Source organism: Aptenodytes patagonicus, chromosome 5, assembly GCF_965638725.1.
Source record: "Aptenodytes patagonicus chromosome 5, bAptPat1.pri.cur, whole genome shotgun sequence".
NCBI classification, from domain to species: Eukaryota; Metazoa; Chordata; class Aves; order Sphenisciformes; family Spheniscidae; genus Aptenodytes; species Aptenodytes patagonicus.
In genome coordinates this window covers 18,141,857-18,160,604 of record NC_134953.1, presented here as the reverse complement: position 1 = coordinate 18,160,604, position 18,748 = coordinate 18,141,857, and the positions used below count along the sequence as shown (strand labels likewise).

General features: G+C 51.0%; 1 protein-coding gene across 2 annotated transcripts; it reads right to left on the bottom strand.

Moving 5' to 3' along the window:
- Positions 1 to 603: 603 nt before the first annotated feature.
- SLC68A1 (solute carrier family 68 member 1) lies at positions 604 to 14,953 on the bottom strand. 2 transcript variants are annotated; one of them, XM_076338916.1, is made up of 9 exons: positions 14,916 to 14,953; positions 8,286 to 8,554; positions 7,737 to 7,816; positions 6,487 to 6,936; positions 5,453 to 5,570; positions 4,364 to 4,460; positions 3,440 to 3,611; positions 2,674 to 2,867; positions 604 to 2,457 (listed from the first exon to the last, which is right to left on the bottom strand). In XM_076338916.1, the coding sequence occupies exons 2-9, from the start codon at positions 8,448 to 8,450 to the stop codon at positions 2,204 to 2,206; spliced, it is 1,530 nt and encodes a 509-aa protein (XP_076195031.1). In that variant the 5' UTR covers positions 8,451 to 8,554; positions 14,916 to 14,953; the 3' UTR covers positions 604 to 2,203. The 2 variants fall into 2 exon arrangements, with proteins under 2 accessions (XP_076195031.1, XP_076195032.1); XM_076338917.1 differs by lacking the exon at positions 14,916 to 14,953 and adding an exon at positions 9,703 to 9,755.
- Positions 14,954 to 18,748: the final 3,795 nt, after the last annotated feature.

Sequence of the window (18,748 nt, the reverse complement as noted above, 5' to 3'; positions counted from 1 at the left end):
AGGAGAGTCCCAGGCCACAGCTGTGGTCTGCACTGGTGGTGTCCAAAGCTGCTCTTCTCCTCAGCAACCATTATATATTGTGTTTCTCACTGCAGACAGGTCAAAGGCAGCTGAGGGGGAGAGAAGCTGTGCGCAAGAGGGCTGGTGCAGGCAGCGAGGGCAGCCCTTGGCTGAGCAAGGGTGATGGGAGCGATGCCACTGTTGTGAGAAGAGCTGGTGCCAGCCCAGGCGCTTGCTGAGAACTAACATGGCAAGCTTTGCTCCCAGGGCAAGCCGGGGGCGTGGGAAGGTGGCACAGTGCCCAGGCCAGCAACTGTCCCCAGCCTCGTCCCCAGAAGCAGCTGGTGAAGGAACAGGACAGTCCAGTCCCCAGGGCCTTCCAAAGCAGCAGGGGTAAGTGACTTGCCTCCCCCCAAAAGGCAGGTGATACACCAGCCTGCTAATCCTCTCTGTCCCCTGCAGAAACAGGCCCAGGCCCCAGCACAGAGTTTTGCTGGGGAGGAACAGTCCCATTTTCTCCCATACAACCGCAGTTGTGCCCCTGCAACACTGCACGAACCCAGCCAGGTTAGATCCACCTGCTAGAAAAAAATCACCGAGCAGTACAGAAAAGATCATCTTTAATTTATGAAATGAAGAATCATTCTCAAACTTTGTTAGAAGTCACACAAATAACTTATGATGGAACCATCAAGAGCTACAGAAGCCTCGCGGCAGGAACGTCTTGGTCCAAGACAGAAGGCAGTCATGTCCTGAGGCAAGATGGCAGGTTTGTGGGCTGAGACCCCAGAGGGAACCTGGCAATAAAAGAACAGCATGCCCCTAAGCACGCACTGGCTTTCAAATGCTGCCCCCACACCCCCTCCTCCTGCGGGCATGCACAGGGCAGAGCTCTGCTTTGGCACATCTCTTCTGCCTGCCCCAAACATGTTGCAGGGATTGAGGAGACGCTCCCTCACCTCAGGGACCCCTGGCAACTACCTGCCCCATCTGGTCCCAGCCAGAACCAGGGAGACCAAAACACCTGCTCTCCTCCTTGGGTCCATGGTTTGGCAGCCTGATGAGATGATCAAACTCTGGGGCACCATTTCAAGCGGAGAGGAGCTGAGGTGTCTGTCTCTCCCCACAGAGGTAAAATTTCAACCCTGTGACTGCCTAGCATTGTGTCAGACAGGCTCCGAAGAGGAATCGAAGGCACAAAAGCAAGACCTGGTGTCTCCTCCAGGCTGTGCTCTCCCCCTGCAAGAGGGGAAGGCGCCAGGCTACCTCACTGGGTCACCTGGGACAGCCCTGGGCACGGAGGCACATCCATCGGCTGGGTTAGGGGTTGGTTCCCTGACCTCGGCCCCACAGCCCCCACCAGCATGGGAGGGGGCTCACAGCACAGCTGTGTGACAGCACTGACCAGAAGGGGCCATGGAGAGGAGAGAAGGGATAAACACAGGCAACAGGATGCCAGATGGTATGTTCCAGCTCAAGACTCTCGAGCCCAGTTCGAGCACAGTGCCTTTCCCAGCCCAGCAACAACTCTCTCTGCAAGGCCACGAAGGAGGGAGCCTCAGCGTAAAACAAGCACAGCCAGCAGACCCTGGCTGTGCAGGGTATTGTCCTGGGAACGAGAAATGCCTAAGAGCGGATTTGGTCCAAGAAGTGCAGCGCTGTATGTGGGAGGGGTTGTACCAGCTACTGGGAAAGGCCTTCAGGGTCCTCTCGTCCCTGCTCCTGCTGTCCTACAATCAGCCCCTCGGTCACTTGGTCCCTCAGGAGCCTCCCACTCCACTCCCCAAAGCTGCAGGGCTCTAGCAAGGAAGGACTCCCTGTGCAGTCTCTTCCTGCTCAGTCAGAGAGGCTGCAGTTGCCCAGGGCCATGCCCAGGGCAGGGGACTGCACCAGGGATGTGTCTGTCTCTAGCACACGCTGCAAGCCAGCACCTCCCTGCTGGGATGAGCAGCCCTCCGCTCCCTGGGACAGGCTAGGATAAAATGTTCTTGCTCCTGTGGCCAAGCGATCTATCCCAGGCCCCTCACACGCTGAACTTCTCTGCCTTCCCCAGCGACCACCTCCTGGAACGAGTAAACATTGGCATTACAGCATTTCACAGTTGAACAGTAAACATCAGGGTTTCTCAGCCCACAATCCCTGCGCTTAGCCTGCAGTCCTGCACCAGCCTGGAACCAGCAACACCCCGGGGGCTCAGGCACCCCTAGATCGTTTTGACCTCTGGTGCTCGGCCTTGCATCAGGCTTTGGCGCTGAGCCTTCACCATCTGCAGACGCTTCCCATGCAGGCTGAACTGAGACCAGCTGAGGAGCTGCAGCAGTGCACACGTGATGGGTACGAAGACGAGGAGGTAAAAGCAGCCCTGGCGAAGAGTGGGCTCCAAGGCTGCGGCAGACTCCAGCTTCGGCTGGGCACTCACCACGTTGCTCAAGGGGTTGCGCTGGAAGATGTCATAGCCTGGTATCAGAGAAGAGTTTGTGAGACTGGGGACAGTGGGGATGGACCCTTGTCCATTTTCTCTGAGTGACTGGCCTTGGAGATGCAGAGACCAGGCACAGCTTAGCAACCGGAAGGGCCCTCTGCACCCACCCGGGGCACAGGACATGGTGGAGGACACTGAACTCACAGGTCTGCCCCCTCCTGCCCTGCTGCTTTCCCCAGCGGCATCCTTACCTGTGTATGCACAGAGCAGCCAGGTGCCGATCAGAGGGGCGAAGGTCTGGCCCGGCTTGGTGACCAGAGCCACCATCCCAAAAAGCAGTGCTGAGGCCGCCTGCTTCCTACGGTTCAGGACTAGATCCTCATCCACCAAGTCGGTGACCACCAGGTTGAGCAACTTACAGGTCCCTTCTGTGAACACCCGGTTGCTGCAGAACAACAGGCAAAGCATTGAATAGGGGCACCAAGAAACGACAGGAGTAGGTGAGGGATCAGAGAAAATGGAGAGAGGGATGAGAAAGGTTCCCCCAACACTTAAAATAGGAATTTCAGAAGGCTACAGGAGGGGAACACTGCTAGCAATAAGCCTCGTGAACCCCGCAGCGATGCCTTGGATCAGTCCTGACCTGCCATACAGACAGGCCTGGGGACAGGACACTGGGCCAGTGGCTAACAGGCAGCTGCAGCACACGCTGAGGGCTACAGCTGCAGAGGAGAGGAGCTCAGCTCAGCAGCTGGGAGAGGCTGCTGCAGGCTGCCACCAGCCCTGCCAGGTCTCTGTCCTCCTGAACATCGCTGCCTCCCTCACTCTGCTGCAGGCACAGCCAGCGGATTCTGCAGTGACCCGTCCCAAGCTCAGGTGCGGTCAGAGCTGGGAGCCACATGGCTCCTGTGTCACCCTGGCTACTGCTCCCCACCTCCCACTCCTCTCCGTAAAAGAGACAAGTCATTTCCCCTCCCAGGTGGCAGAGAGCAGGGGAAGCGAGTGCTGCCTGCCTACCTGGCAATGAAGATGCAGAGTAGGTACACCTGATCAGGTCCTGCCAGGAGCATGGCAACACTGAGAGCCAGCTTCAGGAAGAAGAGTCCTCGCACCACAGCGTAAACCCCACAGCGGCGGCAGAGGGACAGGAAGTAGAGGTTGTTGAGATGGGGGGCAATGTAGGAAACACCTGAGCAGAGACAGAGGCACAAATAGCTTGAGGGAGTTTCAGTATCCACCATGCCCCTAGGACCAATACCGAGAGAGGGGACAAGGCTGGCTATCGCCAGCAGGGCTGTAGGACACAAAGTACAGAATAGCTTCCATGCACATACAAAAGGCTGCAGCAGATTTACTCAGTGGCTTTGTGGCACGGCACACACTCTTCCTACAGAGGGAAGCCTTCTTCCATCAACCTCATGGGCAGGAAGGAAGAAAAGACTTGCCCAGTGTCACGCAGGGGTTGGGACCCAGCCCTGGAGCAGAAATGAGAGGGGCAGGACAGCGTGACCAGACCCGGCCCGCACAGAACCCTCCCAGTGTAACTCTAGGACCCGTGCCCACAGATCTGTGGCAGCCTGGAAATGGTTCATATGCCACAAAGAGAAAGGGATTAAATTCAGGGCTGTGGTCCCTGCTGCATCCTGGGGACACTACCTGCAGCCACTAATGCTCAGAGTAATACCTCTGTGGTGTCTAGGCCTGAGTCCAGCACATTGGGCTCGTCACCAGTAGAAAAGGCTCCAAGTTGCTTCTCTTGTGACCAGGAAGGACGACTTGGAGGTCCCAGGGAAGCATGTGGGGTGTGAGCATGTGCGAATCTTACAGCCCAGAGACCAGCATGTAAGCACACCTCTCCCCAGATGGAGTTTGGGAAGAGCGAATCCAGACTTGGGCCAGGTCCTAACCCGGCTGCTCCCTCCAGTCCCACCTGAGACTCACCGAGCAGGAAGGATCCAGTAGAGACAGAGATCTGGTCTGACAGCAGGTGCTCCAGGAACAGAGGGAAGAAGTTGCTGTTAAAGTGGCAGTGAAAAACCTGTGAAGGCAGCATGCAGACGAGCTGGTCAGCAGGAACAGCAGTAAGAGAGAAAAGAAAAAGCTAACAGCCCTCTGAGCTCTGTTATCCTAGGAGCCCTGTGTCAAGGGACCATGCAGGATGGGCCTGGAGTACTTCAGCAGAGCAAGAGCTTGGCTGTGGAGTTTATGACACCGTAGGCTGAGACTGCAAAGCTGCAACACCACCCGCCATGCCCACTGCATGCCTGGGGTCAGTAATGCTTCCCAGCTGCCAAGGCACTGCTCAGCACACAGTGCTGCTGGGGCAGGCAGGGCAAGGAGATGACAGCAGTGAGGACAAGGGTTTGGGGGAGACAGTGGCACGGCAGGAGGGAGGAGGCAGCTGTCAGGAGGACAAGGATAAGGTGGCAGCGAGGCTCGAACACAAAGATGCAGAGCAGCATCAAGGGCCTGCCCGAGGGGAACTGAGGGATCCCCAGGGAGACGGGAGCTGTGATTGCAGCACACGAGGAAAGCTGGGCAGGCTGCCGGCATTTGGTAGTAATCACTGAAGAGGATGAAGAACAGAAATGGCAAAAGCCGGCTGGGAGGTGGATCCAGCTGGACAGTGAGACCAGTGATGTGAGCCTCAGGAAAGCAGGAGGAGACTGTGCTGACAGCCATGCCAGCAAACTGCACTCCTGAACTCATCCCCACCACGAGCCAGGCCTTGCGCTTCTGCACCCCGGACGGGGCTGCACAGAGCTCAGCCAGCCCCCATAATCCAGCCTACGCTGCGGAGAGAGGAAGGAGCACCCCACAGCTTGCTCAGCAAGTATTCTTGGGTCACAAGCAGAGAGAGTGGTTACCAGCTGCTGAATCAGCCAGCATATGCAGGAGGCTCCAAGAACAAGTGGGTGCTGGAAACACCTCTGCCCTTCCTGAGGAACTCACATACTGCTGAATCACCATCTCAAACAGCCAGAGCCAGCGCTCATCCTCTGAATCACAACATGTCGCTGCTGCGCCTACCTGGACGAGATTCATGCAGACAAACCAGAGGAAGTTGCGATGCCGGGAGAGCTGCTGGAGATACTCTACCAGGGTGATCCTCTTCTCCTGGGGGACGGAGAGTTTCTCAGTATACAGCCTAAACAGAGAGGAAGGAAGAAAAGCGACTGTGAATCCCTCACACCAAGCAGGGGAGAGCCCCCAGCTCTCTCTGTGTAGATGCAGAGCTGTCCCCTCCTCAGCTCCTATCCCAATCTTCCCTCTCCCTGGACCAAATCAAAACAGTAGAGTCTACAACAATGTTTACTTATTGCTAGCAAGAACCACAGGCAACGGGTCTCCCAAAGAGCATTTGTCTTCTGAACCCAAAATTCAGATTTCTGTCCATAAAAGCATTCTCCTCTTATTAGTCATTCCACTACACATACAATCCTCCTCCAGATCCCTGCGGTTAGCTCACCTGGCAGATCTCATCAGGATCTGCTGTGTTAGTACAGCATAATGCTGGCAGCTCGTAACAAGAGACAAGTGAGGCAGCCCAAGGAAAAGCAAGGGAGCTGAATGGGGAAAACCAGCTGCGTCGTGGCCCACCAACAGCCCAGCCACTATCAGGTAGCTAAAGCGAGGAAAAGGGTAAGAGACATTCACTTGTCCAACTCCATAGGAATGGGCAACAAGGTGGTCTCATGCTCAAGCAGGAATGCTTTCATGATAAGCTGCTTCTGACATTTTGCCACTCACAGGCCTCACTGGGTGCTCTAGATATTAACTCATTTCATGGTCCAAACACTGGATGGCCATACAGCAGGTCAGGGCTCTGCCTCCAGTTTGGGCCAGGGGTGTCACGAGATAGTTTCGTCCTATTTTCAGAGGGCACTAGGAGCCAGTGTGACAGAGATGATTCTGAAAACTGTATCAACAAACAAGAACCATAGATAAACAAGAATTTGCCTCGTCCTGGATCTTCCCACATATTTAGTTTGCTGCAGCGCATAAAAGGACTCTACAGATCTATGCCAGGCCTTTGTTCCTGCCACAGAATTGGTGACACTTACCCTTTTAGGGTTGATTCTTGGTCCCATTTTGCTTTCCCATCAGCCTCAAACCGCTGGCGGAGCAGCTGTGTAGACAGGGTAAAGCCAACGATGGAGCAGAGGGCCAGCACGACGCAAAATATGCGAAAGGAAAAGAAGTTCTCTTTGTTCCACACTGCGTAGGACATGAAGACAGAGAGGGAGCCTATGGCACTGAAGAGGGAGCAGTAGAAGTTGAGGCTAGTCCTGTCTTTTGCTGAAACAGCCAGGTCTGCGAGCAAGGCGTTGTGATTGAGGTCGACCATGGTGAGAAAGCTGTCGTACATGCAAAGGCAAAGAAGGAACTGCAAACCAGGATGAGCCCAGACAACCCAGAAAGCCAGGAAAGAGATGGCAAAGAGGGGGCCATTGTGGCTTAGTGCTCTGAGCCTCTTCAGAACTACTTCTGGGGAGGAAATCTCTGCTCCTGGCCTGCAAGAGAAGACAAAAACTTTAGACACCTGGACAAAACCCTGCATGACCATGTATTCTCCCTCTCCAAGAAGTAGTGTAAGCGGCCTAGACACAAATACAGCTTTTGCTCATGCAACAAGCACCCACATCAGATATATTCTCAGCTAATATGTGAATACACTGAAAATACGGGTTTAAGGCGGCCAAAAAGCATGAAAAGGGACTTTTTTCTCCAGAGCAAGTCTCTCCCCAATAGTGCTGCACTGTCTGCACTTTGCACAATGTAAATTATTTCAATGAGCACTTCAAGATTTTACTAGCTGCAGGAAGCCACACCATGATTTTAATTAAAAGCTTGACATAAATACATGAGAAATGCTAATGGCCAACAGTGGTCCATGATCCAGGGCATTTGGGAACAACTGGTCTGAGGCATTCCAGGTGGAAATAATTGTCCTTTCCCCACTGTGTCTCCCAAACCATGTACAGACACTCTCCAACACCCCAAGAGGCTTGCTCATATAGCAGGGGCTTCAGATTTTAGATGCCCGTATTTTAGGTTCTGTACCACTCATGTGATTGTTTAGGGTTAGGGTCACATCTACCTGATAGGCGTGTGACTTCCTCTATACAGCCAGATACTGAAATAACATGCAAAGAGCACTGAACTTCAAAGATGCCAGGAAAAGGAGGTATTTAAGAGTTCCATGCCCCAGAAACCATTCCCACGCCATCATTTTAAAGCTGCCAACTTCACATCATCTCCCCCAGAGACTAAACAACTTCCCAGCCTCTGCTGGAAGTGGAACTTAACTTACTGCTGTGTGCTAAGAAACACCCGGTCACTCAGCCAGCCAAACAGAGGGTCATTGAGGCTGTTCCAGATCAGAAACACTGTCTAGGAAAGAAAACAGGACAGTGAAACAAACCATAGAGACAGCTCCTGCAAAGACTCAGTTCTGTTACTGAAGCAAGCAGTGCTGAGCTGGCACAGTGAACAACCAGCAGGAACCATCCCAGTGCACCTTCCCCGCCCCATCACCACTGTATGATTCCTCTGTCTGGGGCAACTGCCAGATTAACACAGCGAGGCCAGTGGTTTTCCCTGCTCGTGAAACACCCCGACGTTCCCAGAGAAAAGGCAGCCTTAAGAACAAAGTCTCTGGGTTTTCTATCCCAGCTTGTTCCCTGTTTATGTAAGTGGGGAAAACTTAAAAGTCCAAGCTAGCACTCAGAAGGCTCCCTTGCTCCCTCTCCAAAGGGGAATACTGCTATTACAACTAACGCTCTTCACACTTCTAGCAAGGAACGGTCTTGATTTCAGAATTTCTTACTTAATAGGGCAGAAATCTATGGAAAAGACTAACCTCTCCTATCCAAAAGGACAGTTTATCAATCTTGTAAACAGAGACAAAGGTGTCCACGTAGTACAGGAGGAATACGTTGTGCAAAATGGAAACAAACAGCGACAGGGACCCGTAGATCACTGCAGTAGGCAAATGAAAAAGACAAGCCAACAGTCGCAAGCCCATGTTGGTGTAGTCAGCGTTCAGCTCCCTCGATCACCTCCATTTCAGATGGGATGTCTTCTCCCAGCACCTGCTACATATTTGCTGGGGCCAATCCATTGTTGCTCCTGCGGGGGGGGGGGGGGGGGGGAAGGGGGAATAAACCAGATTCAATTTCTTAAATGAACTAAAAGTTGAATCAAATTAATTGGTAAATCTTTGCCAGCAGAGATCAGAATTCATATTGCTTTGAGGAGCTGTTCAAAAGCAGATTGGAGGGAGTTTAAGAGACTAAAAGCTGTCTGCTGCACTAAAGCTGTTTCATTAAGCTGAGGCCAGGCTGTGGGCTCCCGGGGGTACAACTGTCTCCTCCTGAGCAGGCTGCCCCGTCCTTTACCCAGTAATGTTGTTTTGTTATCCAGCAAGTAGCCGATTAGCTCTTTCCAGTTTTTTAAAGGCAAGGTCACAGGAGGAACCAAGCTAGATAGCTGCAAACAACAAAGCAGCCTTCAGAAAACACACCTAGTCACCGACATTTTTAGGTACCAGTGTAAATTTTTAGCCAAATAAAAATGACAACAGCTGTGATGTAATCTCACACATGCACACTGCTTTCCCCCAGCAGTCACAGCTGACTGCACCTGGGCTGGCTTAGACAGGAGTTATTTATGGCAAGCAGTGTTGCTGCTTTGTGGCATGAAAAGACACAACCAGAACATGACAGCATGCAGCAGACACGCTGCCATCATGCGATAAAGGCAACCAAGAGTCGCTCAGCAGCTGTCCAGCTTGTCTTGGGGTGGCCTGAATTTTAGTATCGGTGTCTGAATTAAAGATGCTTTGGCTGGACAGTAATATATACGGAAATAAAAAAAGTGGAAACAGCAGCCTTATACCAGAACAAGTCACTGTATGTTCACAAAGGGCTGAGGTGTGAGGAGAGGACTCCTTACACCAGCATGGACGGGAGGTGGGACCATCGTCCTTCTGCGATGTACTCTTGTGCTTTTCAGACTAAGCCCCCTCTCGCAGTCAAGTTACTACAGACCAAAAGCAAAACACAAGGCACCTCTGCAGAGGCACTTGTGTATCTGGTGAGACGTTAAGGGTTCTTAAATCAGTGTAAGTCAGCTTCTCCAGCCCGTGCCATCCTAAAAAGCTCTGTTCACAGCGTACACATGACAGTTGATGACAGGGTCGCTATCGTAACGCTGTCACAAGCAAGATAAAGGGCTGGAAGTCACTCTCATTTGAGACCTCCAGGGTCCACACTCACCCAGCTCAGATGCATCATGGGAACAACTTCACAACGCAGGATAAGAATAAGCACATCAGAAACGGGAAACTACGCACTGAGCCAGCCTTCCTGGACTTGCAACATCAGCTGCAGCAAGTCCAAGCAGAAGATCAAGGGGAAGAATAAACAGTTGCGTATGAAACCTGATGAAACTCCAGTACCATTCAGCATTTCCCAGAAGCCATGAGTCTGACCACTTCTAGGCAAGATTAGAAAGGCAGAAATAACCTCCATTCTGCCTAGCCCAAGGAATTCCTCATAACTAGCTCAGAAGGAGCCGGAACAGCATTTGTTCCAATCAATTACATCACTAGATTGAAACTGCACAACGGCTCCACTCCCAGCCAAAGCGCTAGACCTCAACTGGATCCAACTGCAGAGCCCTTGTGGAGCGGAGCCGCCATTCTGCATCCCCACCATGCCAAAACCCACAGCCAGATAAAAGGAAGACACTGCTTGGAGGGGAATTCAGCCAGACAACGAACTTTTATAGGTGTAATTAAAGACAGACAAGCCTCAAGGGGAAATTGCATTTTGTGTGGTCATGAATTGAAAAGGAATCAAGAATTTGTGATGTGTGAGATAAAAGATAAAGGTTAAGGAGAAGGGAGAGCTAAGCCAACTGACCCACTGATGAGTCCTGTGTCTCTCACCAAGAGCCTTCTGCAGAGGCCTGGCTCAAGGGCAGATGAAGCCAGCAGAGTGCTGGACACCCTCATGAACGGGATGGAGAACAAGCAGACAGAATCATTTTGCACCGCATGAAACCTCAGTGAATCCAGACCTTGACCACTGCGTGCACATCTAACCTCACTATAAAATTCCTGAGACAGAGATGAGGGAGATCAAAGCAGGGCAACTAAAGCGATCAAGGGACTTGAGGCAGCTGCCTGCGGAGGAAAGACTAAACAGCTGGGACTCCAGGCAGAGAGGAAAGGCTGAAGGGGGACATGATTAAGGTTTACAGTCCCACACGCAGTCGATAAGGTGAAGGTGGAACTGTTGCGTGCCAGGACACAAGAACCGAGAGCACTCACTGTAACTAGCAGGAAATCAGTTTAAAGCACATGAAAATACTTCTTTACCTGGCAGGTAGCAAACACTTGACATTTGCTGCCAAAGGAGGTTGCGGAGATAGGCAGCAGGTTCAAAGGATTAGACAAATTCATGGAAAACAGCTGTACACAAACAGCTACTAAAGGGGGAATAGGCAGAGAAATCCTCTTTAGCATCCCTAATCCAAGGGCTGTGCATGCTGGGGGTGGATGAGTGGAAAGGCCCACAGACAGTAGCCAGGCTCACGTGCTCTTCCCCTAAATAGCATCTCCTGCTGCCACCATAGGGCAGAATAAGGGGTGAGACAGGCCAACCAGGGCTATTCTTAACCTGGACTTGACTTCGCTACCCAACACCTGTTTGAAAGCAAAGCCCGCTCTAGGCTTGGTCCTTAGCGCTGCACTTTACACGTTTCCATCCAAATGATGCTTCACTAAGCATACGTTGCACAAACCACAGCTGCTGAAGTTTCCAGAGACACCTCATTTTGTCATTTATAAACTACGACGCTGTTTAAAGAAGGTGAAGTTCCACTTCCTCTCCTTCTTCTCCCTCACAGATGCGCAACCCCTCCAGCCAGCTGACATTTGCAAGTGATTTCACTTTGCTGGGATAGTTGTTAGGTCATTTTTTATTTTTTATTTTCCCTCCCCATGTGCAAATGTGCAGATGAAAAGAAACAAGTCATAGTTGTCCATAAAAAGTATTTTGCTTCTACATCCAAAGCACTGTGTTATTTAAGCTTACCACACTGGTATTTTCATAACCTTTTCCTTGGAATGGAGATTTACTCCATTACATCATGGAGCATGTCAGAACTTTTCAACATTAGGCTTTAAGTAGTAATAGGGAGAGGAGCTGCAGGAGGGAATAGTTATCATTCATTCATGCTAAACTTCTAACGCACAGTCATAAAGCAACACGCTCGTAAATTAGAAAGCAGCTAGCCTTTATTTCAGAAACTTCCACCTCCGCATCTGACATCTGGCGTTAGTCCTGCCAGTGACGTTTGCAGATCTTATCTTTTTGAGAAGGATGTTTGAATACTGGCTACCAGGAAAGCATTGCTTTTGTTTGAGAGTGCTGGCGTACGGCGGCTGGAAACACACCACCATTTGGGGCTCTCACATCTGCTCTAACTTCCTAGCCAGCTCACAGCTGGATTCACAAGTCATTGTGTCCCATGGCAATTCAGCAACCCTTTGGCCTTACAACAAGACTGAGCTCCAGCCTTCCACAGCTGAAGCCGATTGTACTGAGTTGGCAGCAGCGCCATATTCATGAATCTTGGCCTAACCCAGTCTTTTAAGCAGGGCCAGATGATTCCTATATACTGAAGTTGCCACTCAGGAACCTGAAATAGTCATCTGCAGACCTGACCGCAGTAACAGGATGACTCTCCCATTCGTTCTCCACTATATGGGTAATGTAGGCTGGAATATCCCAAATAATACTTCAGGATATGTCTGTGCTTGCTCCAACCATCACTACGCTGCCTCTGCTGCATATTCTGGATTTTGGGTGGCTTACTAGCTAAAGCAGAGGGCCAGAAAAATATACCAGCTCTGTGTCTCTGCATCTGCTACCCAATAACTCCACCAGCTGGAGAAGCCACTCAAGAGGTGTGGCTTATTTCTAGACATTCCTCGCAGCCAGACAGGACTGGGCTGCTGGTGGTCCAGCCCCATCCACAGGGATGGCCAGGCTGGAGCTGCACCCATGAGAGAACCGCTGCCCTGTGACCTGTCCCAGCATAGCGCCTGGTGCTGGGCATGTCAATTCCCTCACAAACCCCATAAGTGACATTCTCAGCCAGAGTAAAGAGTCATGGATGTCTTCATCTGGTCAGGCTTATCCATCAGTGACAAGTCCATTTTGTAAGCACAGACCAGGTTCTGCACACTCCTTCCCACCCTGCGCATGGTACCCCAGGAGGCCTCCAAAGCACAGACACCTCCGTGGGCCTCACCCCATGGAGCTACTTAGATTCTGGCAGGAGACTGTTCAGTAAGAAGGGAAATCCCTCCATGGAGCTATTTCACTGAATGAAACTGAAAGAGCCTCCACTTAAACCAAAAAAAGTCTCAAAATCCTATTCCTATCCCAAGAAAGCTCCTACCTAGACACACACTCCACAAAATTTAGGCTCCTCTGACCAAACTGTGATCCCATTCACCCTCTCAGAGGCAGATATATCTCCAAGACTCTCAATTTCTCCACTGTACTACTTCTGAAATCCTAACACCGCATTTCCTCAGGTAATCCACTTGCTAACAGAGAGTCTCAAGGGAACACCAAACAGTCCCACGTGAAACATGAACGAACTCCCCAACAGCAGACTCCCAGCAGCCTGGCATCTGAACAGTAAAGCAATGAAGCCTTTGAAAACCTGATACCACCTGGGTCAGGCAAGGAAACATGCCACTTTGAAGAGGCTATGAGGGCATTTCCCAGTATTGTTTACCAATTCAACAATCGCAGATGCCTCCGTATCATGAGAGGTCTAGTAACACCCTTCTTATTACAGGCAATCATGTGCTTCCATCAGGTGCTTCCCTCACTCCTGCAGAGTTCATACACGTAAGCAGAACTGCCACACAGACAACAATTAACATCTTGAACCAGCTGGTAGTTTCTGTGGAGCTGTGTTCCAGCAGAGCAATCTCATTAAATCAGATCTCATTTCCTAATGAGATTACAAGGTTTGTTAATAGAGGGAACCAGGTAGATCTCATAGTCTTGGAATCTGGTAAGGCATTTAATTTAGCACCACGCTGCATCCCTTTTCTAAACAATTCATTGTTTTACAGTGTAAGGAAAATGTATTAGATAGATTAAGAACTGGTTTCCCATGATGCTACCATCAGTGTGAGTGCTAATCCTGTAGTGGACTTCCATAGCACTGGTACGGGGACCATTGCTAGGTAACTCTGGCCTCAAATTACAGATTTGGAAGTAAATATGAAACCCTTACTGAAAACAACTCCCAAAAGTGGAATCACAGAAGCTAGAAGAGAGGATTACTACACAGATAGAGCCTGTTCTTGTTAAGACTTAATAAGAAGCACAAGGTGAGAAGTCCTTGTTACCGCTCTGCCCAAGCAGCAGCATCTGGGAATTTCTGGTACGCTATCTCCATTTTCTCGCCAGGGAGACTTTTCACCTATGCAAAACTTTCAAAGCCGGTCACCCCCCTAACTCCCTGGCTTCGGCCACCAGCCACATGCCACTAACCAAAGGACTGAAGGAAGCCCAGCCGCTAAGGCCACAGGAGAGCTCTGTGGCATTTAGGCCTGAAAAACACAACACTTGGTCACCAACTAACATAGCTGACACCCCGCCTGCGGGAAAGGAACACGAGGAGCCAGGTGACACCTACGAAGTAAGGCCAGAGGTGGGGTGCTGTTTCTTTGGCCACCGAGAACCGAGAGGACGAGCCCAAGCAGTGGTACCACCGCCAGCACCCCATTCGCAGGGTCCCCCCGTGCTGAGGGGAAGCCTAGCACCCAGGACAGGACGTGGTGGCCAGGCAGGGGCATGTCCACCGTTTTGCGTGGGCTCCCCCTCAGGCTCCATGGCAGTGGAGGGCCCATTTGGGATTGTGCCGCACAGTCAGGTGAGGGGAAGGTGTGACAGGGACATGGCATCCAGAGCCCTGCTCCACACCTCCAGGTAGGGTGGACTCCCCTCACCACATGCCCCACGGCACGGGACGAGGAAATGCCAGGGCCACCCCTCCTTGCCGGGATCCTGCGACGGGGTGGGAGCGAGACCCCGACCGGCTCCAGAGCGGCGGCTGACGGACTGAGGCCCCTACCCACGGGCACTGACAGCAGCGAGGGAGGGCACCCCCCCGGGCCCACGTGGGACCGCCCAGAGTAACGGGGGAAGCACAGGCCGGTCCCTACCAATGCAGGGAGGGGGGGAACCCCCCACCCCGCACGGGCAGCTCTACTGTGGCGAGGGGAATCCCCACCCCACCCGGACTGCCCCGCTGCATTGAGGGGGGGTCTCCCCCACCCCGCCCAGACAGCCCCGCTGCAGGCGGGGAGACAAACCCAGGCCGGCATTGGGGTGGGGGAGGCACCGCGCCGCGCCGCACCCCTCCCCACAGCCGTCCCCTCAGCGCCTCCTACCTGCGTCCGTTACCGGCGCTGCCCCCGCCGTTCCGGCGCCGAACCGCGCGTCCGCGCATGCGCGCCTACCGGCCTCCCGACCCCGCCCCGTGCCTGGCTCCGGTCCGAGGCCATCTTGCATCCTGGCAAGTGAAGCCGCCCCCTCCCGGCCGCCATCTCGTGTGAGGTCGCCTGGCCGGGAAGCGGCCAAAAGCCGCGCCGGCTTCCACGGCCGCCTCATTTGCGTTAGCCCCGCCCCTCAGCGAACGGGAGCCGCAGCCGGGAAGGGCTCCCCGGGGCCTTTCTAGCCAGAGCAGGCCGGCTCCTCTATGATCCATCCGGCTCGCGGGGCGCTTGTTGCCATGGAAACGTTGCCGGGCCGGGGGGAGCCGGCGGCGTAAACACTGTGCGCGGCTCCTCGGCCGGGCCGGGCCGGGCCCCTGCCACCAATGCCAACGGGGCAGCGAAGGCCCGGTGTCCCCAGGCCTCCGCTGCCACCAATGTCAACGGGGCAGCGAAGGCCCGGTGTCCCCAGGCCTCATCCCCCGGGCAGGCCGCCCTGGGCCTGCCGCCCCTCTCCCCAGCATAATGGGGCCGGAGGAGAAACGGGGCTAGGAAGCACAAGATGCCTCCTGGTGAAGACAGCTGGCCTCGTGTCTTTTCACCTTAAGCACCTCGAACTGCTCCAAGGGAGCCTTGAAAGAGCGTTGGGACAAGCTGCAAAATGACAAAAACGGAAGCAAAACAAACCTGGGAAAGGCTGAGGCTGTGAATGTGGCTGCCCAGGGGCATGTAGCCTTCCCTGTAATCCATCAAACACCCTACATGTCCTTGGTCTTAGTCATCAGCTACTTACACGTATCTCTCAAGATTCAGTTTACTTTACGTTGTCCAAAATATTTCAGAAATTAGAGACGACTTGTCCTTTGTTACTTAAGATCTCCCTTTGGTGCTTTCTCTTGAAGAAGCAACTCCTGTTTTTGGCATACACATCACCTTCCACCTCTCAGCGCAACACTTGCTCCCATCCAGCTATTCACAAATTTCACCAGGGAAAACTGAGACGAAAGCCTAATTGCTGCATTCAGAAAAGTATTGCATCCTGTTACTTCCCAACATTTTCGTGTATTAGACTTACTAGTGGCTTCCTAAACAGGTAATTTTTATAAATTCATAGAAACCAAACAATTAATTGCATCAACAGGTTTTACAATTAGAGTGATTTGTAGGTATTTAGCTTTGGTTATTGAGATCACCTGCAGCAGAGCAAGGCATTAAGCATCCCTAAGGAGCGTGTTCTGCTGCAGCAGTTGTGCCAAGCAATGATGAGCTGACCTTGCAGACCAAGTCACCCTTTTTAAACCTGTGTGGGACTTGTATCTGCAAAGATCCACGACAGTGCAGGTGCTTATGATAAAGTAGTGCTGATGGGAGCCATTTGTATGGCTTCTTACTTAATTACAACCTACTGAATGAGCAGTGAATACAAATACCAGCTTAGTTGTCTGTAGCTGAGTGTGAACAAAAGAAAGCTTGGGGGTAAAAATAGAGAAAAAGTAAGGTTCATTTTCAAAGCGCTCAGTGGTGGGCTCTTCTCCATGCTATTCAGTCTGTTACCTTAGAGGTTACAGTTTTTCCTTGAGTGCAGTTAGCAGTGTTTTGCTGCTTTGAGGAAGAACCTAAAGTTTTGGTGAGTGTTTTTGAGGGTTTTTTTATGCTGACTTCATATGCTGACTTTAGCTTTTCCTTTACCTGCATCCTCTATTCTTGCTATGCCCAAGTTTTCGTGTTCAAGGTCTGTTGGGTTCTTTTTTCCCTGTAAGGCTTCACACTAGCTAAGACACATACCTTGTATTAGCTTTAGTAGCCTTATTTATAGGCAGCTAGGCTTAAATTTCCCTGTCTGAGCATGTAATGTAACTGCTGAAAGAATAAACTTGCTGTTGCTTTCCTTAGCTACAAGGGCATGTTCAGACAGGTATTGAAGCCCTGGTTACTACAGGAAAGCTTCTGCAAGGTGTGATGTGGTATCTTAGTGCATTTCATGGCTCTGTATGTGGTGTTGAGGTACGTCAATGAAAAGAGACTGTAGAAAGCGAGCTACCTTCTTAAGATCAGGTTGTGTATCCTACTGTTTCTTGCTCCTCAGTTAAGTGAAGGCATCATCTTCGCTGTTTCTTCTCAGGATGTGAGTACATGCACACCAAACAAATGTCTGTCTCTGTTTTCTGCACTTACGACTAAAAACTCATCTATGTGGCAATGTTTTACCAGTTACAATGGCAAAACAGTACTAGTGCTATCTTAAATGTTTGTAGTAGTAGCACACAACTGAGGTGTTCTGCACTTTGCTTGGCTTTTTGAAAACACAAATGCTTAAATCCCTCTAGAGGCGATGCCTCTTTGACCCCAGCACATCTGCTCTTTTATCTAGTAGATGCAAGTCCACATATAGTAGCATAACTCGGTTGGGGCGTTGATTCATGCCAGCACTCTAGCCTGTAACTTTCCTAGCATCTCCTGCTTGTGAAAGATACTAATGTAAATTGTTATTGTTGTGTGATGATAGGCTTTAAATGCTTTAGTTTGGAAGAAATTACATAGAAGGGCTTCTCTGAGTGGTTGTGTTCTTGAAACACAAGATTGCCTTTTGAGTCCCATTAAAAAAATCAATAACGTTACTTGTAAGCTATGTTCTGTATTGTCTAAAGACCCTAACAGAAGGTAGGTGGATTATTTTTTTTTAAAGAACCTATTGCAGTCATAAATCAGCAGATGCTGTAGCTGTTTGCCTTGGGGGATGCAATAAGAGCAGTATTCCCATGGGTAATTCTAGTTCAGATGTTTGAACTTAAGCTAGAAATACAGTGTGTGGTGCTGTTGTAACAGAAGGCATTTTTATACACTAAAGGGATGATATGTAATACAACCCCAAAGTCTGGATAATGTTTCCTGCCCTGTTCCACCTCTTGGAGTGTTGAACCCATGGGAAGATCTAGTACAAGTGCATAAGAAGTTATGCCTTCCTTGCTTCTAAACATACATCCTAGATGCAGGGTGCACAGGAATGGGATCCAAGTGTATTTAAAACACAAGTAGCTAAAATGCAAATGGCTTGCTGTGACATTGGACACTAGTGTGTGTCAACAGTTAGAAGAAACCCACTGTGAACATGAAGCCCCTCTGGAGAACCAGGCTGTGTAACCAGCTAAGGCCTTTGCAGGATGCCAGGAGACTCTCCCAAAAACACTTCAAGGGCAAAGACTTTGTAATCAAAGTAGCTGAGAGAGCAGGATGCTGTGAAAGCACAAAAACAGTGTGCAAAACATCTTGCTCTGCTATGCAAACTGTGTGCGAGATAAGAAAGTGCCTGTAGGTAACTGGAGCTAGGCAGAGGAATCAAGGCTGAAGTAGAATGATTTGTCTTGGAGTGTGTAAAGTAAACAATATATAACCAGGAGGAACCAGATAATTATAGGGGTGTCTGAAGCAACTCTTGCAGGGTAGAACCTTGCAAGGCCACCCATACCATATCAGTAATAACCATATAAGGCTGAGATTGCCTAGGTAACGATATCAGAAATGCCAGACTTGGTTATGGATGTAGAAAAACTGAGACCAATGGGGAAGAAGTAATTGGGGGTGGATTGTCTGTTTGGGAGGAGACTGGCTGGAGGAAGGGAGGCATGAGCATGGCTAAAAAGTGAATTCTGAAATGAGAGAAAGAGAAAATAAGGTATAAAATGAGATGAAAGAATGAAGGAAGGTGGGATCAGCTGACCACAGGAGTGCAGACATTTACGGATGGTAGTGAAGCCTGAGGACCCAAACCTACTGGGATGCTGGAGTGATGC

Coding starts and splice junctions, on each gene's coding strand:
- SLC68A1 (XM_076338916.1), bottom strand. CDS start 8,450: ATGGGCTTGCGACTGTTGGCTTGTCTTTTTCATTTGCCTACTGCAGTG. Junction 6,937..7,736: donor GTGTTTCTTAGCACACAGCA/GTAAGTTAAGTT, acceptor CTTCTCTTGCAG/GCCAGGAGCAGAGATTTCCT. Junction 3,612..4,363: donor TACTGGATCCTTCCTGCTCG/GTGAGTCTCAGG, acceptor GTCTCTGCTCAG/GTGTTTCCTACATTGCCCCC.